The sequence below is a fragment of the Monodon monoceros genome, unplaced genomic scaffold (genome assembly GCF_005190385.1).
Source record: "Monodon monoceros isolate NGI ecotype Baffin Bay Population unplaced genomic scaffold, NGI_Narwhal_1 Super_Scaffold_18, whole genome shotgun sequence".
In the NCBI taxonomy this organism is placed as follows: domain Eukaryota; kingdom Metazoa; phylum Chordata; class Mammalia; order Artiodactyla; family Monodontidae; genus Monodon; species Monodon monoceros.
In genome coordinates this window covers 70,144,874-70,167,703 of record NW_021703774.1, presented here as the reverse complement: position 1 = coordinate 70,167,703, position 22,830 = coordinate 70,144,874, and the positions used below count along the sequence as shown (strand labels likewise).

The window sequence follows — 22,830 nt, the reverse complement described above, 5'->3', positions numbered from 1 at the left end:
TATTTAAAATATTTATTAATCCAAAAGTAGGCAGAAAACAAGGAAAAAAGGGACAATGAATAAAGGGGACAAACAAAATATCAGTTAGGATGTAAATGCCTTAAACAACACAATCAACCAAGCTGACCTAACTGACATTTATAGAACCCTCCACACAAGAATAGTAGAACACACATTATTTTCAAGTGCATGTGGAACATTTACCAAGACAAACTATATCCAGAGCCATAAAACAAGTCTCAAAGAATTTAAAAGAATTTAAGTCACATAAAAATATTCTCTGACTGTAATGGAACTAAATTAGAAATCAATAACAGAAAGATCTCAGCAATATCCACAAACATTTGGAAACAAAATAACATACCTCCAAATAATTCATGGGTCAAAGTAGAAATAAAAAGGGACAATAGAAAGTGTTTTGGATGAAAAGAAAACACACAAATTCTAATTTGCCACAAAAGCAATACTTAGGGAGAATTTATAGCACCAAACACCTGTCTTAGAAAAGAATAAGGGTCTCAAATAAATGACTTCAGCTTTTATATTAACAAATTAGGGATTTCCCTTGTGGTGCAGTGGTTAAGAATCTGCCTGCCAATGCAGGGGACATGGGTTCGAGCCCTGTTCCGGGAAGATCCCACATGCTGCAGAGCAACTACGCCCACATGCCACAACTACTGAAGCCCACGCCTAGGGCCCGTGCTCTGCAACAAGAGAAGCCACCAAGATGAGAAGCCTGCACACCGCAACGAAGAGTAGCCCCTGCTCTCCGCAACTAGGGAAAGCCCACACACAGCAGCAAAGACGCAACGCAGCCAAAATATTAATTAATTAATTTTTTAAAAAATACTTAAAAAAAAGAAATTAGTAAAAGAAGAGAAAACTAAACCTAAGTAAACAAAAGAAAGGAATATCAGAGTGGAAATCAATGAAATAGAAAACATAAAAACATTAGGAAAAAATCTATCAAGCCAAAAGCTGGATCTTTGAGAAGATTAATAAAATTGATGAATCTCTGGCTCCAGGATTAAGGCTGGTCACCAGAAAGACCAAGCTGTGATTAGAAGTTTGACATTTTCAGCCCTACTCCTCGTCCTCCAGAGAGGGGAGGGGGGCTGGAAATGGAGTTAATTAAAATTGATTATGCACACATGAGAAAGCCTCCATAAAATCCCAATAGTACAGGGTTTGGGGAGCTTCCAGGTTGGTGAACACATCCACATGGTGGTAGAATAATGGTCCCCAACTCCACAGGGACAGAAACTGCTGTGCTCAGGACCCTTCCAGACCTTGCCCTATGTATCTCTCTGTATCTGGCTGTTTATATCCTTTAATAAACTGGTAAACATTAAAAAATAATTGGGGGCTTCCCTGGTGGCGCAGTGGTTGAGAGTCTGCCTGCCGATGCAGGGGACGTGGGTTCGTGCCCCCGTCCGGGAGGATCCCACGTGCCGTGGAGCGGCTGGGCCCGTGAGCCATGGTCGCTGAGCCTGCGCGTCCGGAGCCTGTGCTCCACAACGGGAGAGGCCGCAGCGGTGAGAGACCCGCATACAGCAAAAAAAATAAAAAATAAAAATAATTGGAACTTCCCTGGTGGTCCAGTGGTAAACAATCCGCTGTCCAATGCAGGAGCTTAGATCCCTGATCAAGCCCACATGCCACGAGGCAACTAAGCCCACATGCCTCAACTAGAGAGAAGCCTGTGCACCACAACTAGAGAGGAGCACACCCAACGAAGATCCTGCAGGCCGCAAGAAGACCCAATGCAGCCAAAAATTTTAAAAATTAAAAAATTTTAAAAAACTGATGAATCTCTAGCCACAAGAATCAGGAAAAAAGATGAAAGACAAATATTCATCAATATGAGAGGGCAGACAGCAGAAGCAGGAAGAACTACAATCCTACTGCCTGTGGAAGGAAAACCACATTCACAGAAAGATAAACAAGATGAAAAGGCAGAGGGCCATGTACCAGATGAAGGAACAAGATAAAACCCAAGAAAAAGAACTAAATGAAATGGAGATAGGCAATCTTCCAGAAAAAGAATTCAGAATAATGATAGTGAAGGTGATCCAGGACCTCGGAAAAAGAATGGAGGCAAAGATCAAGACGATGCAAGAAATGTTTTAAAAAGATCTAGAAGAATTAAAGAACAAACAAACAGAGATGAACAATACAATAACTGAAATGAAAAATACACTAGAAGGAATCAATAGCAGAATAACTGAGGCAGAAGAACGGATAAGTGACCTGGAAAACAGAATGGTAGAATTCACTGCTGCGGAAAAGAATAAAGAAAATAGAATGAAAAGAAATGAAGACAGCCTAAGCGACCTCTGGGACAACATTAAACGCAATAACATTCGCATTATAGGGGTCCCAGAAGGAGAAGAGAGAGAGAAAGGACCCAAGAAAATATTTGAAGAGATTATAGTTGAAAACTTTCTTAAGTTTTGGGAAAGGAAATAGCCACCCAAGTCCAAGAAGCACAGAGAGTCCCAGACAGGATAAACCCAAGGAAAAACACACCGAGACACACAGTAATCAAACTGGCAAAAATTAAAGACAAAGAAAAATTATTGAAAGCCACAAGGGAAAAATGACAAATAACATACAAGGGAACTCCCATAAGGTTAACAGCTGATTTCTCAGCAGAAACTCTACAAGCCAGAAGGGAGTGGCATGATATATTTAAAGTGATGAAAGGGAAAAACCTACAACCAAGGTTACTCTACCCAGCAAGGATCTCATTCAGATTCAACAGAGAAGTCAAAAGCTTTACAGACAAGCAAAAGCTAAGAGAATTCAGCATCACCAAACCAGCTCTACAACAAATGCTAAAGCAACTTCTCTAAGTGGGAAACACAAGAGAAGAAAAGGACCTACAAAAACAAACCCAAAACAATTAATAAAATGGTAATAGGAACATACATATCAATAATTACCTTAAACACGAATGGATTAAATGCTCCAACCAAAAGACACAGGCGTGCTGAATGAATACAAAAACAAGACCCATATTTATGCTATCTACAAGAGACCCACTTCAGTCCTAGGGACACATACAGACTGAAACTGAGGGGATGGAAAAAGATATGCCATGCAAATGGAAAAGAAAGCTGGAGTAGCAATACTCATATCAGATAAAATAGACTTTAACATAAAGAATGTTACAAGAGACAAGGAAGGACACTACATAATGATCAAGGGATCAATCCAAGAAGAAGATATAACAATTATAAATATATATGCACCCAATATAGGAGCACCTCAATACATAAGGCAACTGCTAACAGCTAACACAGTAATACTGGGGGACTTTAACACCTCACTTACACCAATGGACAGATCATCCAAACAGAAAATTTATAAGGAAACACAAGCTTTAAATGACACAATAGACCAGATAGAGTTAATTGATATTTATAGGACATTCCATCCAAAAACAGCAGATTACACTTTCTTCTCAAGTGTGCATGAAACATTCTCCAGGATAGATCACATCTTGGGTCACAAATCAAGCCTCAGTAAATTTAAGAATATTGAAATCATATCAACCATCTTTTCTGACCACAACGCTATGAGATTAGAAATTAATTACAGGGAAAAAAACGTAAAAAACACAAACAAATGGAGGCTAAAAAATACGTTACGAAATAACCAGGAGATCACTGAATAAATCAAAGAGGAAATCAAAAAATACCTAGAGACAAATGACAATGAAAACACAATGATCCAAAACCTATGGGATGCAGCAAATCAGTTCTAAGAGGGAAGTTTATAGCTATACAAGCCTACCTCAAGAAACAAGAAAAATCCCAAATAAACAATCTAACCTTACACCTAAAGGAAACAGAGAAAGAAGAACAAACAAAACCTGAAGTTGGCAGAAGGAAAGAAATCATAAAGATCAGAGCAGAAATAAATGAAATACAAACAAAGAAAACAATAGCAAAGATGAATAAAACTAAAAGCTGGTTCTCTGAGAAGATAAACAAAATTGATAAACCATTAGCCAGACTCATCAAGAAAAAGAGGGAGAGGACTCAAATCAATAAAATTAGAAATGAAAAAGCAGAAGTTACAACAGACATGGCAGAAATACAAAGCATCCTAAGAGACTACTACAAGCAACTCTATGCCACTAAAATGGACAACCTGGAAGAAATGGACAAATTCTTAGAAAGGTAGAACCTTCCAAGACTGAACCAGGAAGAAACAGAAAATATGAACAGACCATTCACAAGTAATGAAATTGAAACTGTGATTAAAAATCTTCCAACAAACAAAAGTCCAGGACCAGATGGCTTCACAGGTGAATTCTATCAAACATTTAGAGAAGAGCTAACACCCATCCTTCTCAAACTCTTCCAAAACATTGCAGAGGAAGGAAAACTCCCAAATCATTCTATTAGGCCACCATCACCCTGATACCAAAACCAGACAAAGATACTACAAAAAAGAAAATTACAGACCAATATCACTGATGAATATAGATGCAAAAATCCTCAACAAAATACTAGCAAACAGAATCCAACAACACATTAAAAGGATCATATCCCATGATCAAGTGGGATTTATCCCAGAGATGCAAGGATTCTTCAATATATGCAAATCAATCAATGTGATACACCATATTAACAAAATGAAGAAGAAAAACCATATGATCATCTCAATAGATGCAGAAAAAGCTTTTGACAAAATTCAACACCCACTTATGATAAAAAAAACTCTCCAGAAAGTGGGCATAGAGGGAACCTACTTCAACATAATAAAGGCCATATATGACAAACCCCCTGCAAACATCATTCTCAATGGTGAAAAAAACTGAAAGCATTTCCTCTAAGATCAGGAACAAGACAAGGATGTCCACTCTCACCACTATTATTCAACAGAGTTTTGGAAGTCCTAGCCATGGCAATCAGAGAAGAACAAGAAATAAAAGGAATACAAATTGGAAAAGAAGAAGTAAAACTGTAACTGTTTGCAGATGACATGATACTATACATAGAGAATCCTAAAGATGTCACCAGAAAATATTAGAGCTAATCAATGAATTTGGTAAAGTTGCAGGATACAAAATTTATGCACAGTAATCTCTTGCATTCCTATACACTAATGATGAAAAATCTGAAAGAGAAATTAAGGGAACACTCCCATTTACCACTGCAACAAAAAGAATAAAATGCCTAGGAATAAACGTACTGAAGGAGACAAAAGACCTGTACTCAGAAAACTATAAGACACTGATGAAAGAAATCAAAGATGACACAAACAGATGGAGATATATACCATGTTCTTGGATTGGAAGAATCAATATTGTGAAAATGACTATTCTACCCAAAGCAATCTACAGATTCAGTGCAATCCCTATCAAATTACCAATGGCATTTTTTACAGAACTAGAACAAAAAATCTTAAAATTTGTATGGAGACACAAAAGACCCTGAATAGCCAAAGCAGTCTTGAGGGAAAAAAATGGAGCTGGAGGAATCAGACTCCCTGACTTCAGACTATACTACAAAGCTACAGTAATCAAGACAGTATGGTACTGGCACAAAAAACAGAAATATAGATCAATGGAACAGGATAGGAAGCCCAGAGATAAACCCACGCACCTATGGACAACTAATCTATGACAAAGGAGGCAAGAATATACAGTGGAGAAAAGACAGTCTCTTCAATAAGTGGTGCTGAGAAAACTGGACAGCTACATGTAAAAGAATGAAATTAGAACACTCCCTAACACCACACACAGAAATAAACTCAAAATGGATTAAAGACCTAAATGTAAGGCCAGACACTATCAAACTCTTAGAGGAAAACATAGGAAGAACACTCTTTGACATAAATCACAGCAAGATATTTTTTGATCCACCTCCTAGAGTAATGGATATAAAAACAAAAATAAACAAATGGGACCTAGTGAAACTTAAAAGCTTTTGCACAGCAAAGGAAACCATAAACAAGATGAAAAGACAGCCCTCAGAATGGGAGAAAATATTTGCAAATGAATCATCAAAGGATTAATCTCCAAAATATATAAATAGCTCATGCAGCTCAATATAAAAAAACAAACAACCCAATCCAAAAATGGGCAGAAGACCTAAATAGACATTTCTCCAAAGAAGACATACAGATAGCCAAGAAACACATGAAAAGCTGCTCAACATCACTAATTATTAGAGAAATGCAAATCAAAACTACATTGAGGTATCACCTCACACCAGTTAGAATGGGTATCATCAGAAAATCTACAAACAACAAATGCTAGAGAGGGTGTGGAGAAGAGGGAACCCTCTTGCACTGTTGGTGGGAATGTAAATTGATACAGTCACTATGGAGAACAGTATGGAGGTTCCTTAAAAAACTAAAAATAGAACTACCATACGACCCAGCAATCCCACTACTGGGCATATACCCAGAGAAAATCATAGTTCAAAAAGACACATGCACCCCAATGTTCATTGCAGCACTATTTACAATAGCCAGGTCATGGAAGCAACCTAAATGCCCATCAACAGATGAATGGATAAAGAAGATGTGGTACATATATGCAATGGAATATTACTCAGCCATAAAAACGAGCAAAATTGGGTCATTTGTAGAGATGTGGATGCATCTAGAGACTGTCATACAAAGTGAAGTAAGTCAGACAGAGAAAAACAAATATCATATATTAACACATATATGTGGAACCTAGAAAATGGTACAGATGAACCAGTTTGCAGAGCAGATATTGAGACACAGAAGTAAAGAAAATAAGGATGGACACCAATGGGCGAAAGCGGTGGGGGGTGGGGGTGGGGGGAATGAATTGGGCGATTGGGATTGACATGTATACAATGATGTGTATAAAATGGATGACTAATAAGAAAAAAATATATATATATAATTAGTGGATAATAATTTAAATACTCAGGCTAAGTGGGACATTCTATTAGGGGCTTTTCCATTCCATGCTTGAACAGAGAAGTATTGCTATTTGTTCCTTCATGTGTATGAAGAACAAGTAGTCAAAACTGTCTCCCACTATAAGGGGAAAAATTACAGCAGACGGCTATTATACTACTTCTGAACACTGGTACTTCCTTTTATGGGGGTTAATGTTTGAACGTGGCATGAGAATTATTACAAGATTTATGTTAATACTGAAATGTGCAGCTAACTTTCTGTATAAAATTTTATTTTCTACTGAATTTCTTATTCTATCTGATCATTAAAAAAATATGTATTTATGGGAATGCCAAAGCAAGGAGCATATACATTTATTTGTCTTTGTGTAATTGAGTGTGAGGGAATTTAGTTTTTCTCACAGTATGTACTTCTAACTTTTTTTTAAAAATGAACTTTTGGGGGCTTCCCTGGTGGCGCAGTGGTTGAGGGTCCGCCTGCCGATGCAGGGGACACGGGTTCGTGCCCCGGTCCAGGAAGATCCCACATTCCGCGGAGCGGCTGGGCCCGTGAGCCATGGCCGCTGAGCCTGCACGTCTGGAGCCTGTGCTCCGCAATGGGAGAGGCCACAACAGTGAGAGCCCCGCGTAACGCAAAAAAAAAAAAAGAACTTTTTGAATCTTTCTTTTTATTGGAAGAGATGTTATTCCAAAGAAACATTAATAAGAAAAAAAATTCATCAACATCAGAAATGTAACTAACTTCCATATTCTTAGATATTAAGAAGCTATCTAAGGAAATATTGTAAGCAACTCTATGCCAATAAATTTGACAACTTAGATGAAATGGACAAATTCCTTGAAAGACAGAAACTACCAAAGTTCACACAAAAAGAAATATATAATGTGAATAATCAATTCTATATCTATTAAGGAAATAATTTATAGTTTAAAACCTTCCCACAAAGAAACCCCAGCCCCATATGGCTTGACGGATGAATTCTACCAAGTATTTAAGGAAGAAATAATACCAGTTTTATACAAACTCTTCCAGATAATTGAAGAGGAAGAAATATTCCCAACTCATTCTATGAGGCTAGAATTACCATGATACCAAAACAAGACAAAGACGTTATAAGAAAACACAGGCCAAAATTCCTCATAAACATAGATACAAAAATTCTAAACCAAAATTTAGCAAATTGAATCCAACAATATATAAAAAGGATAAAACACCATGATCAAGTGAGATTGAGCCAAGGAAAGCAAAGTTTAACATTTGAAAATCAATCAATATAATTCACCATATTAACGAACTAAAAAAGAGAAAAAAGATGGTATTTATAGATGCAGCAAAGATATTTGATAAAATCCAACGAACATTCCTGATTAAAAACCTTCAGCAAACTATGAATAGAACAAACCTCTTCAACCTGGTAAAGGGCATCTACAAAAAAAACTACAGTTAACAGCATACATAACGGTTAAAGTCTAAGGGCTTTTCCCTAAGACTGAGTCACATCCAAACTCATCACCTATTCAACATTGTACTGAAGGTTCTAGCCAGTGCAACAAGATAAGAAATAAAAGGCATCTAGATTAGAAAGAAAGAACTAAAACTGTCTTTATTCAGAGATGACACAATCAATCATCTATGGAGAAAATTTGATGAAACTCTCTAAAAAAGCTACTAGAACTGATAAGTGAGTTCAACAAGGTTGCAGGATACCAGATCAATATACAAAACTCAATTGTATTTCTACTTATTAGCAATAAACCACCAAAGATGGAAATAAACAGTGACAATTACAATAGTATTAAAACTATGAAATAGGGATAGATCTGATTAAAGACATGCAACATCTGTACACTGAAAATTACAAAACACTGCTGAGAAAAATTAAATATCTAAATAAATGAAGAGATATATACCACGGTCATGGGTCAGAGACTCAAGAGTGTTCAGATGCCAATTCTCCCCAAATTATCTATAGATTCAATGTAATCCCAATCAAAATCCCAGCAGGCTTTTTTATAGATATTTATGAGCTTATTCCAAAGTTTATGTGGAAATGCAAAGGACCTAGAGGAGCCAGAACAACCTTGAAAAATAAAGTTGAAGGATTTACACTACCTGATTTCAAGACTAATTATCAAGCTAAAATAATTAAGACAGTGTGGAGTTGGCATAAAAATAGACAAATAGATCAATGGAACAGAATAGAGACTCCAGAAATAGGTCCACACATATGTGCACTACTGATTTTCAACAAGTGTGCAAAGGCAATTCAGTAGAGAAGGGATAGTATTTTCAATAAATGATGCCAGAATAATTGGATAACTAGACGCAAAAAAAGAAAAAATTTAACGATCCATAACTCACACCACATACAGAAATCAACTTAAAATGGATTGCAAACTTAAATGTAAAACCTAAATCTATGAAACTTCTAGAAGAGAACGTAGGAGAAAATCTTTGTGACCTTGGGTTAGACTGGGGTTTTGACTGGGATTTCATTGACTCTACAGATCAATAGATAAAATACTAAAAGCACAGTCCATAAAAGAAAAAATGATAAATTGGACTTCATCAGAATTAAGAGGGATTGGAGAGCCTAACAAAATGCACATGACTTTAGTACATTATACCAAGTGCCATGGGAGTATAGTGGGCATTAGTTGGTTACATTCCCAGCAATAATTGCCCTCTTCTCTGTCCTAAAAACTCTCCCCCGGGGCTTCCCTGGTGGCGCAGTGGTTGGGAGTCCGCCTGCCAATGCAGGGGACACGGGTTCATGCTCCGGTCCGGGAAGATCCCACATGCCGCGGAGTGGCTGGGCCCGTGAGCCGTGGCCACTGAGCCTGCGCGTCCGGAGCCTGTGCTCCGCAACGGGAGGCCACAACAGTGAGAGGCCCGCGTACCGCAAAAAAAAAAAAAAAACTCTCCCTCTGGGAACCATCCCACTTGCTTGGGTGAGATCGATCTCACCCCAGTTCCATGGTGGTCCCTGCCTGGCATAATTTCATCATTTGTACCATACACTGATTCAGGAAGAGAAACTAATATCAATCGGTGCATAGATTCTCTTGTCCACTTCAGGTCAGTCTAACCACAGTGAGGCTTAAGGTTTTTTGCTCTATGGCTGGGGGAGAAGACATTCTCTCTTTCTGCCCATAAGTCAAGAAGGATGAATGTAGTCTCCATCGCTGGTGGCAGCCATCTTGCCTCCTTGGGAGAAGTCAATGTGAAAACAAAGTCAACACATCTGAGGAGGATAGCGTCTAGAAAACTAATGATAAACAGAGCCAGAGTCCTGGGACTTCCCTGGCGGTCCAGTGGTTAAGACTTTGCCTTCCAATGCAGGGGGTGCGGGTTCGGATCGGGGAGCTAAGATCCCGCATGCCTCACGGCCAAAAAACCAAAACATAAAACAGAAGCACTATTGTAAATAATTCAATAAAGACCTTAAAAATGGTCCACATCAAAAAAAAAAAAACAGAGCCAGAGTCCTGATCAAACCATGCCTGAAGCTATTACTTCTGAAATTCTCAGTCACCTGAAATGAATTCTCTTTATTGTTTAAGTCCATTTGAATGGAATTTCCTCTTACTTGCAACCAAAAGCATCCTTACTGATATAGGAGCATGGAGGAGAGCTCATTAATTTTGTCTGATAATACTGGAGAAGTCTTCCCAAAGGGGACATCATTTGACCTTTCATTTATAGGTTGAGTAGGAGTTCACCAACACACAAGAGAGGTAAGAATGATCAGGGCTGAAACTGTCAGGCAGCAGGGCAGGCCCTCCATGACCTCCAGGTCACCTTGAGGATAGCCTGACTTCCCGCCAGCCCTGCAGCTGAGATCCTTTCATTCAGTCCTCTCTCCGCCACGAATCTGCACATTCTCATCTCCGTTCACCAGGCAGCAGCTTACTGCCAGTGAGGGGAGATATTAAAGCTGACTCCTGCCCAGGAAATGGAAAGAACCCAGGAGAATTAGCTGGAGAAAACCTATTAAGCAACAAAGAACATACCCAGGTGTCAAGTCATCTTTAGAATTTTAAATCATGCAAGTTGCCTTCTGAGTGGCTTTCCCAGCCCGTAAGAGCTCTCCACTTCAAGAGGGCCTTGGAGACCAGCAGGGTGCGGAATTTTCCCAGCCTGGGCACACCTCATCCATCTCCCCTGTGTGCCCTTCAGTCACAAGACTTTAACAACAAAATCCACATAGTCATGAAGCCCCCAAATAAGTACAATGAATCCTCTTTCCTTTTGACAAGCAATCCTTTCCCTCTTGGGCTGAGATAAAAATACAGCCTTTGATGTGGCCTTATAGCTTCACATTGATAAGAGTTCCTTCTTGCGCAGTGCTTTCCAGCACATTATCTCATCCGAGCTGAGAACCAGTTGGGGATTACCGGGCCCCAGTAGCAGATGAGAACCCGGAGGCTCCCAGAGATTAAATGGCTTGCTCAAGGTCATGAGGCTAACACCTGGTGGGGCCCGTTCCTGGACCCCTGCGCCGCCTCACTTCTTACACGAATTCTCAGAAAAGCATCTCCACTGTGCCTACATTGTCTGCCATACAAACAGCAGCAAACCTCACCAGGACAACAAAGTATTCTGTGCTTCCAGAAATCCAGGAATCCCCCAGTGGACCATGACAGGGCTGAGCTACCGAAGTGAGGTCTTGGGCAGTCACTGGATGCGTCCAAGCCTCAAATCCCTCCATGTGAACTGGACATCAGCTGCCTCACTGGCAGTGGGGACAATCACACAGGGTCACTGCATTCCTCTGACGGGCTGGCATTTACCCTCCACCAGCCTGAAAGCCCGCTGCGGGGCAACGATGCTGGAGCAGGTGTGGGAGCTGAGGGTTCTAGCTGACCCCATGCTCAGCGGGATGATGGAAAAGCTACTAACGGCAGAAAGGAGTCAGGGGAGGGGCGACTTCCTACCTGCCCCGTGGGAACCGAGGCAGAATGTCCCCAGGGCCGAAACTTGCACACCACCCTCAGAGTTTCCATCCTTCTAACACGAAGCCACGCTTCCTTTCCCACACTGGTATCACCGCGCAAAGCCGCCTCCTCTACTGCCCAGCCTTACCCGGAACAATAGAACCTGGAGGCCTTCTAAAATTAGCTAGCTCGGCCTCCAGCCCTGCCTGGGAGAGCCCTGCCAGACCTCCTGCTGCTGTCCAGGGTCACTGACTTCCTGAGCTGGGGACAGGGACTGGCTTGGTTTTCTTCCACTGTGCGCCCTCCCTCCTTGCCTACCTCCTCCTTCCAGCTCTCTGGTTGGGACTCCACCTTGGTTTCTACCTAGTGCTCCCAACTAAGGAGGTGAATGAGCAAAGCTAGGAGTGGGACAGCTGGGCCTGGAAGGACAGAAGGCTTCCCTCTGAGTGAACAGCTAGGGACAGTTGTAAGTCAATTTAGATGGGCACCCGCATGCCCATGCTTCCCCAGAATGACATTTCCCCAGTCTCCAAGATGAGAAGCGCTCTCCTCCTCTCCCTCCTCACACCTCCTACATTCTCTCCCCACCGCTGCCACCCCACACCACTACCACTATCACCACGCCAAAGGTCTTGCTTTACATTTCCTGGGGAAAAACCTGGTGCAATCTGACAGAAGCCCCCTCCTCTCCTTACCACAAACCACTGGCCTACTCACATCAAGACCACCCTGTCTGCTTCCCTCCTGTGAGGAGGGATAACGTCCCTGGGCTCGTCGGTGCCCAGATCCCACCCTTCCCCGCTCCTTAAGGACATGGGTCCTGCCCAGGACCTCACTCTTGCATCACAATCTTCTCTTCTACCAAATCCACCCATCAGCATGTAAACACGCTTTAGCATCTCCTATCTTTAAAAATCCTCCCTTGACCTCATGTCCCCTGCCAGGTGCTTGACCCTTGCTTTCCTCCCCATCCACAGCGAAACTGTAGGACAGTGGCTACAGCCCAGACTCCGCCCACTCATCCCTCATTTTCTCTCAACGCCCCCCCACCCCCACTAAGACTGCTCAGGTCAAGGACACTCATGACCCTCATGTTGCCAAATCCTATGGTCACCTTCCATCAGTATTTTACACAGTTGACCATTCCCTCCTTGAATCATATTATTCTCTTGGTTTCTCTACTTCCTGTTTTCCTGATGGATTTCCTTCAACCTCCAAGGCTGCTCCTTCTCAGCCTCCTCCTAAGTTCTTCCTCCTTCGTTTGATTTTTCAGCATTGGAGGATCTCAGGGCTCGGTCCTAGGATCTCTTCTCCTGTCTATACACTCTCCCTAGGTGACCGCATCCTGTCCCAAGGTTTTAACTTCCATCTGTATGCTTATGGCTCCCAAATCTACATTTATAGCAGAGAACTCTGGATGTCTCTGGAATTCTAGACTCAAATACCCAACTACCTACATGACACCTCCGTGTGAATGTTTAATAAGCATCTCAAAATTTGCCTTGAGCAGAATGGATCTCTGGATTTCCTACCCCTAAATCCATTCCTCCTTCAGTCTTCCCCATCTTATAAATACCACCACCCTCTACCTAGTTACTCCATCCAAAATCTGTTGTCTTCTCTCCATCTACATTGCTTCCACCCTTGCCCCTGATGGGTCTCTTGCCCAGTTATAATCCATGTTCCACACCCAGTAAGAGTGATTTCTAAAAACATAACTTAGATCAGGTCACTTCCATGATTAAAATCCTCCAGTGGCTTCTCATCACACTTAAAATTCAAACTCCTCACCCTGGTTCATAAAACTGTACCTGTCCAACCCCTAACCAAGCCTCAACTCTCATCACATCCTGTCCTGCCCAGTACCCTCTCCACTCTACTCTGGCTTCTTTTAGCTCCTTACCATTGCCATGCTCCTTCCTACTTTCTGGCCTTTGCACATTCTGTTCTCTCTGCCTAGCAGGCTCTTCCCCAGTCTTTGCTCTTATCATTCGTTCAGTTATGTGTTTTCTCCTCACAAATTCTTTTCTCAACCACCCAATCTCAACCAGCCTCCCCGTAACCATCATGTCTCCCTATATTAATTCTCAGGATAGCACAGCTATCTAGTACTAGACTGACTGATCATTTTTTGCTTCTTCATTTGTTGTGATCTGTCTCCCACGACAAGAATTGAACTCCACAACAGCAGAGATCTTATCATTCTTGTTCAATGCCGTGCTTAGACAGTGCCTGGTACATGGTTAATAGTCAATGACTGTTTGTTGATTGACTGCATAAAGGTGTCCTGGACAAGCCTATTTCAATTTTCCAAAAGGGCTTTTAGAGTTGGCAAGGTCACAATCAGAACTAGGTATTAGAAGATTAATATGCAAAAGGAGAGAAGCTGGGAGTAGAGGGACCTTTAGGAGGCTGAGGCCACAAGGGAGGCAAGAGGACATGCTGCCAAGATTGGTAAAAGACAACAGAAGTCAGTAGTATCCAGTGCTGGCAGGGGCGGGGAAACCAGCATTCTCATGAGCTGATGATGATACTAGAAACTGTGGTGTGCTTTTGAAGGCAAATTTGGTAGTATCTATTTAAAATAGTCAATGTTTACGTCCTCTGACCCAGCAGTTTCATTCCTGGGGGTTTATCCTGCAGAAAAACTCCCACAAATGCATAAAGAGAAATGTATACAAAAACACTGCAGCATTGTTTACCATGGCAGAAATTTGGCAACAACTCAAATGTCCATAAATAGGTGACTGGTTACATAAACTACTGTACAGCCACACAGTAGACTTAAAAGAATGAGGTAGACCTATATGTGTTTTCAAGGAAAGATGTCTAATATATTCCAATAGGGGAGAAAAACAATTTGCAGGATGAACCATATACACAATACTATCCTGTTTTTGTTTTTAAAAAGAAATAATAATTTGTTAATATGTGTATAAAAATTTTGGAAGAGAATACACTAAACCGTTCGTGATAGTTATTTCTGGGGGTATTGGTGGGGGGGCTCTACTTTCTAAATTTTGCGTTTCTGCAATGTTTTGGGTTTGTATATCTGTGCGTTACTTCTGTGGCCAGAATTTTTTAAAGGCAAGCACAAGGTAATAAATGACAGGCAGCTGAACTAGACAGTGGCAGAAGGAGTGCAGAGAAGAGGACAGATATGAGGGCTATTGATATGACAGGATTCACAGAACCTGTGCCGCAAAGTTTAAGCCTGGATGATGGGGAGAGCGATGGCTTTAAACCAGGAGGATAACACCTCACCAGACTAGGACCACAAAATGAGGTCCCATTTCATGTAAATTACCCAAATTACAATTGGCCATCTTCCACAGATGACTGCTACCACTCTGGTCCTATACTCCTTTCTGGCCACCCAGCATCAGTGTGACAAAAGCCTTTGCCTCCATTCCTCACACTGCATTGCAGAAACCAGGCTGCCAGCACCATCCTTAGACCCAGGCAAAGGGGCCCTGCCCTGGGACCTGCGCACTCACGCACGCATGCGCACACACACACACGCATCTACACAAATATTGTTAAAGAACACGGTGACTCAGCAATTCCCTTCCCTCTTAAGTACATCTCCAAGAGAACAGAAACATATGACCACACAAAAACTTGTACATGGATGTTCATAGTAGCATTATTCACAATAGCCACAAAAAGTGGAAACAATCCAAATGTCCATCAACAGGTGAATGGATAAACAAAATGTGGTCTATCCATCCAAACACGGGAATCTTATTCAGCCACGGAAAGGAATGATGTCCTGATACATGCGTCAACGTGGACAAACCTTGGGAACATTATGCTAAGTAAAGAAGTCAGTCACAAAAGGCCACATGTTATGATTCTGTCTATATTAAATGTCCAAAATAGGCAAATCCATAGAGACGGAAAGTAGATTAGTAGTTGCCAGGGACTTGGGAGAAGGGAGAATGGGAGGTGACAGTTCCTGGGTATAGAATTTCTCTAGAGGCTGATAAACACTCTGAAATTAGTGGTGATGTTGCAGAACTCTGTGAACATACTAAAAACCATTGACCTATTCACTTGAAATGGGCAAGTGGTATGATATGTAAATATTGTTAGAATAAAGCTGTTAATGATAAAACAAACAAACATACACATACATACACACACACACACACACACACACCCCACAGGGATACGTTCCTCTCTCAGAAGCGTAGCTCAGGGCACGTTGGCCCAAGTTCAATTCCTGGTTGGGGGACTGAGATCCCGCAAGCCGTGCAGCATGGCCAAAAAAAAAAAAGACTTAATTGAATCTTCATAAAATAAAATTTAAATCATCAGCTTTATTCAAAAATTTTGCTTTAAATTTTTTATATTAATTCATTTAAACTAGTAGTTTGCCTTTTATTTTAATGGCAATTTTGCAAGAAATGGAATTTCTTTGAAAATATATGGAAATTCATTTTAATTTGTCTAATGTTTTACATTTATTTCAATTTACTGTACTTTTTGGAAAGTGTTTTTTGTACGTTCATCTTTTAGATCCTTGCTGTCAACAGCACACAAATTAGGGAAAATCTTGACCAAATTAATTAGCGATATTGTTAAAGACAAGGAAAATAAATTTTGTGAAACATTATATAATAACTTATGAATGATATTTATCTTTATTACTTATCCAATCATTTCTGGACCATTAACAGACATGCATGAGAATAATTAAATTCAATCAATTTTGGTATTTTGTCAACTGTGAGTTACGTATTTTCCAGTTTTGTCATTATAAAGTTATATTTGTCAAAGTAGGAGGTTAGAAGGTATTTTATTTAAGTTCGTTTTCTTTGTAACTTTTAAATATTTAGACATGTATTATGTAGGCCTCTTGCCCCAGCCCCACAAACCTGATGGTCAGGCCCACTGGCTGTGCCTTCAGACTCTTACTGAGGGTGATGGAAGACAAGCACACAGAGGGGCTGTGGGCCCCTCCATGATGCACTCCCAGCCCGCCTGCAGAGGGAAGGAAGCTGGTTTCCCCGTAGCCTGGCAGATACCTGCCTTCCTTAGCCAGGAGCATCCTCTTCCCGGGATGATGGACCCTTGGGAGAAACCCCAGCCTACCAAGAGAGGATGCTCCTGCTCTATGGCCCCAGGTACAGCAGAACACAATATTTATCCATCCATTAATTCACCTGGCAGATGCACAGTCCCCACCCTCCTGCTGCCTTCAGTCTAGTAGGGAGGTGAAACCAGATCACACAGAGAGAGCACCTGCAGCCCATCCAGTCCAGGTGGGGTACACCAGGTCCAGACTGTTCTGGCTTCAGTCTCTCCTCCAAGCAAGGTGTGGGCACGCTGTGGGTCCTGCCAGCAGGCCTCTTCACTCGGCTCTGGATGCCCCACAGACTACTGGCCCAACAAGAACACTCAACATCCAAGAACAGGGGCTTCCCCGGTGGTCCAGTGGTTAAGGCTCTGTGTTCCCAACGCAGGGGGCACAGGTTCGATCCCTGGTTGGGGAACTAAGGTCCCTCAGGCTGCACAGCACAGCCACATAAAATTTTAAAAAATTAAAACGCCCAAGAACAAACAGCAGTCTGCAGCTCAGTGTCCTCTATATTCACACAGATTCAAGAAATACTTCCCCCTGCAAACACCCCTCCACCACCCCCAAAAATGACAACGTCTCAGAGGCAGAGCTCTGACTCGACTATATGCAAGAGCTGCTGTTACCAAACAGAATGACTGCACAGCTGTGAGTGCACTCAGGGAACCCGGGACTTCACCTCTCCCTGAGAACAATGGGTAAATGCTTACTTCACATGTGCGTAATGAAAGGGCTGCTTTGGGCAATTTTCCTGAAACAAAGGAATTGCCTGATCCAAAAGTGAAATGAAGTCACCACCTCCAAAGACAAAAACTTCTTGTGACCTTTCCGTGAGAGTTTTTCATCAAGGTTTCAAAAGTCTGAGGGATTGGTTTCAGCCAGGGCACCCTGCTACAGTTTGAGCAATGGAACAGAGCATGTTCGGGAAGGAGCAGGCTTTGAGGGGTGATGACAAGGCTGGTCTGAGTATAACTAGTGGAACATCCATGTAGCAAAGCAAGAAAGTTTGGGAGTCATCCACATCAAGACGACCTCACCAACGGAGGGGGGAAGAGAGAGAACAGAAGGCGAGGGCCTGAGGAACACCTGTATTTCTAGGACAAGAAGAGAAGAGGGGTCAGAAATAGAAAAGGCAGGAGCAGAGAGGCAGGAGAGCCAAAAAAAAGTGAATTCAAGAAAGAGGGGGCTTCCCTGGTGGCTCAGTGGTTAAGAATCCATCTGCAAATGCAGGGGACACGGGTTCAAGCCCTGGTCGGGGAAGATCCCACATGCCATGGAGCAACTAAGCCCATGTGCCACAACTACTGAGCCTGCGCTCTAGAGCCTGTGAGCCACAACTGCTGAGCCTGCTTGCCACAACTGCTGAAGCCTGCACACCTAGAGCCCATGCTCTGCAACGAGAAGCCACTGCAATGAGAAGCCTGCGCACCGCAACAAAGAGCAGCCCCCGCTCGCCACAATTAGAGAAAGCCCGCGCGCAGCAACAAAGACCCAACACAGCCATAAATAAATAAATAAATAAAAAGAAAGAAAGAGGGAGTGGGTGGTCGTATCTGCTGATGCAGGCAGGTCATGAGTGAGAACTGAAAACACTGTGTGCATGGTGGGTCACCTGTAAGAAGCAGTTTCATAAGAGATGGGAGCAGAGGTCCAATTGTAGAGTGTTAAGGAGTGAAGGGAGGAGAGAACCGAGATGGTACTTGAGCAGTCAGCAGATGGAAGGGAAGCTGTTTCAGGATAGCGGAAGATGGAGAAACTGGGAAATCCAAGGGAGAAGAGCTAATTGATGCAGCCAAGCCCTAGATGGGGGCATGGGACACTAGTGGGGAGTGAAGCATTGAAGAGAACTGGGGCAGGCCCTCCACCACCAAGGCAGGAGGGGTGGGAGAAGAAGAACGGAGTTGAGGAGGGGAGGTGGGGGACACAGGTTGGGGCTCTGCCACGCTGGCTGCCATCACCTCCCCAGCCTGGAATAGAGACAACATCAGCATGGCCAAACCACCACTGTGTGTCTGGCATCTGAGCTAAGGGACCCGTATGCCCCAGAGCCTGGTCACTTTCATGGTCATAATTGTGGCCTCCTGATTGGCCATGGTTCACTCTCTCATTCACTCATTTGACAATATTTACTGCCTGCTACTATGTGATAGGTACTGCACTAAGTGCTGGGAGTTACATAAGTAAGAGGGACCAGCCCCAACCTCACAGAGCTCAGAGGGTAGCAGGGAGCATGATTAAGCAGACCTTCACAGGGGGTGGTAAGGCTAGACCAGGGGGCTATGGAATTCCAGAGCAAGGACACCTCACCTTGGGGAGGGAGCACAGGGCAAGAAAGTGACACATAAGCAGAGAACAAACGCCGGAGGAGGAGTGAGCCAAGAGAACAACAGGGCAACGGTGTTCCAGGCAGAGGGTACAGTACACTCAAAAGCACAGAAATGAGCAAGAGCCTGGTGATTCCAGGAACTGGGATCCATAAGTTCAGGATAGCTGGAGAGCAGAGCACAGAACATTTATTCAAGGGATGAGGCTGAAGCCGCAGGAACAGGGCCTGCCTGAGATATTTAGCAAAAAAAATACAGAATAAAATAAAATAATTACCTAATTATGAGTACAGGCCTCCATAGGTCACCATGTCCTGGGACCAGAAAACTGTGTACATTGTGTACTGAATATAATCCATAACCCTTGCCAGGGGGCAGAGGTGGTAGGGAGAGGGGAGAATTGCTGCAGTAGCTAAATCAGTGACCATCAAAATCATGGAAGGAAGGGAGGGAGGGAGGGAGGGAGGGAGGGAGGGAGGGAGGGGGGGAGGGAGGAGTGAGCCCATACCAGCTTGGCTTAATGGAAGCTGAAAGTAACTGACAACTGGGATTTTTCTGAGTTGGTCAAGTTCAATCCCACCAGATGTCATGAAAGTGAGGCCTCTGAAGACTGATTGACAAAGACTTCCCTGGTGGTGCAGTGGTTATGAATCCACCTGCCAATGCAGGGGACACGGGTTCGAGCCCTGGTCTGGGAAGATCCCACATGCTGCGGAGCAACTAAGCCCGTGTGCAACAGCTACAGAGGCTGTGCTCTAGAGCCTGCGAGCCACAACTACTGAAGCCCACCTGCCTAGAGCCCATGCTCCGCAACAAGAGAAGCCACTGCAATGAGAAACCCACGTACCGCAACGAAGAGTAGCCCCTGCTCTGCAACTAGAGAAAGCCCACGTGCAGCAACGAAGACCCAACGCAGCCAAAAATAAATAAATAAAATAAATTTATTTTTTTTTAAAAAAGGAATGATTGACAGAAGTAAACCAGGTCTGAACAAGCCCTGAATCGCACCTGACTTGTGCTTGCATGCCCAGTACCATCCTGAGTGTGGACCTCCCAGACATGTCATTTGAAAAACGACAATCAATTGAAAAACCTCTGTGGCCTGCGTGCCAGGATGGGAAGGGGTGGGCATCCTGAGGTGTGCTGAGAAGCCGCTCTGGGCCCTGGGGCCTCCAAAGGGCACAGCTGAGCCTGCTCCAGGGCTGATTCTGGTTGAGCACTCCCTCCCAGTTCAAGGTGGGCTCAGACAATCCATCAGCGAGCCCGCCCTGAGGGCCCAATCCCAGAGCAGGTGGGAGAAACTTCTGGGAAGGCGTAAGGACCCTGGAGGACCTGCCAGGGGGCCCATGCAAGTCTAGGCCAGCCAGACACACTGAGATGGGACAAAGGGCCAGAGGTAGGTGTGGGTGAGCCCCACGCAAGCCAGCCCGAGGCTCAGCACCACAGACTTGGCCTCAGCACTCTACCCTTAGTTCACATACTCATTTCTGTGTTTGTGTTTCCCTTCATCTCTCAGTAAGAATTCCTTTTCAAAAATGCCAAGTTTATCTCACACATATCAGAGGGAAAGAAACCTAAATTCCAGGCCCAACTCCCCGGTTGCTGGCCATGTGGTTTGGGACAAGGGGGGGAAAGAAGTCTCATTAGGTGAGCTCCCGAAGGGCAAGCACAGTGCTACCTGCACAACCTCTGCAGTAGTAGCAAGATTCCCGTTTTACAGGTGGGAATCAAGAAAGTGACCTAACCTGCTCAAGGTTCCACAGCTGGATAATGACAGGTAGGATTCAAACCTGATGACAAAGCATGCTGGGCAAAGTCACTCACCTTTCTCTGTCCCCATTTCTTCAGTCTAAAATGGGAACAATAATAGGGCTACTGGGAGAATGGAATGAAATATTATGCATGAAAACACATGGTAAACTGTAAAGCCTGACGCCTGAGTTAATATCCTCCCTGTGCCCCTCCCCCCACTGGGGCAAGGTCTGAGCGCCTCCCCTTCCTGATGCTCCCTCGAGAGGGCAGGTGCTGAAAATGACTTTGCCAAACGGATCCAAGTCCTCAGCTCCCTGCCCTTCCTGGCTTGCTTGGCCAATACTCAACAGGACTTATCATAGTTCCTGGAACATCCCAGATCTGCTAGGACAATGATCAGCCCAGGCCAGCTGTCTTGGGGCCTCCACACCACCTTGCAGGACCAGCCAGCCACAGCGGCAGGAGACATGAGTTGCCAAAAGTACCACTGGCTCAGGTCTGGGTGTGCCTGGAAATTCACCAGAGCTTTCACGATACAGACACATTGCTGGGAAGGTCTCCACTTAGCAGACACTGTCAACGCCCAGATGGAAAGCAGCCGTGGTGCAGGGCAGGGCCCTCCACCTCCAGCATCCCAGCCCCAGCCTCCAAGGAACGGCAGGTCCAGGTGTACACCCATCTCTCCCCTCCTCATCCCCCTCATGCCACGAGTGTTCCCTCCTGGGAAGCGGCCTCTGTGGCCTCTCCTGGTACAGCTTGACTCATCTAAACAGAACACACCAGGTGTCATAGGCAGGTGGCCCAGCCTCCTCAGGGAAGTCTGGAAAAACCCAGGAAGCAGGGAACCTGGCAGAGCTCCCCAGAGCTCAAGCTGGGCCTTCTCTGCCACCCTCTGATAAAGGGCACAAGGCTCATGCTCCCACAGGGAAACGAAGGGCAGGGGATGAGACCTGCATGGGGAGTCCGGAGCCCTGGGGCCTAGTCCTGGTATTGCCACTATTGCTGTATGACGTTGAGCAAAACACTTCCCCTCACTGGGCCTCAGTTTCCTCATCTATAAGTGAAGGATCTGAAGCTAGATCACTGAGTTCCACTATAGTACTTGCTTTCTATGATGTCACATATCTGGGTGACTCCCCAGAAAACCTAACACAGTCCCTAACACAGACCTTCCACAGGCCCTGAAAGTGGATATCATTTAAGACAAAAACCAAGCAAGAGGGACTTCCCTGGCGGTCCAATGGTTAAGACGTCACCTTCCAATGCAGGGGGTGCGGGTTCAATCCCTGGTCGGGGAGCTAAGATCCCACATGCCTCACGGCCAAAAAACCAAAACATAAAACAGAAGAAATATTGTAACAAATTCAATAAAGACTTTAAAAATGGTGCACATCAAAAAAAAAAAACCCACCATCAAAGCAGGAAGCAGGCAGCAGGTCCATCTCTCACCTCCTGGGGGAGCCCTCACCGCCCTCATCTTGGGCTCCCTAGGAACTCAGCTTTGACTGGACACTCCCTGGATGAACCTGGAAGAAACAGGTTAAAACCCTAAACTGTAAAGAGGAGCGCATCACTTCACTCAGCTGTCAGACAATGAGGCACCATCCAGATCCTGAATTAGGCCATGCAAGTGACAGCTGCTCATTCCCATATTATAAAAGTTGCGAACCTCCTTGTCACCTGTTTATCAGGTCACAAGTGAACATGACAAAGGCCAGCAAACGTCCCAGCTTGGTGGCCAGCAGGGACATCCTGGGCCAAGAACAGGTCCTTGGGACCGTCCAGGCAGCTTACCTCAACACCAGCAAACAGAAGACTG

At 43.7% G+C, this 22,830-nt stretch overlaps 1 protein-coding gene across 1 annotated transcript in view; it reads right to left on the bottom strand.

Moving 5' to 3' along the window:
* Positions 1-22,515, bottom strand: part of KCNN3 (potassium calcium-activated channel subfamily N member 3) — a 213,415-nt gene extending 190,900 nt beyond the window's left edge. Inside the window, exon 1 of the mRNA XM_029231080.1 lies at positions 22,423-22,515. Coding sequence (XP_029086913.1) covers positions 22,423-22,488 — 66 coding nt within the window. The 5' untranslated portion in view covers positions 22,489-22,515. The remainder of the gene's footprint in view (positions 1-22,422) is intronic.
* Between the last annotated feature and the right edge of the window lie 315 nt (positions 22,516-22,830).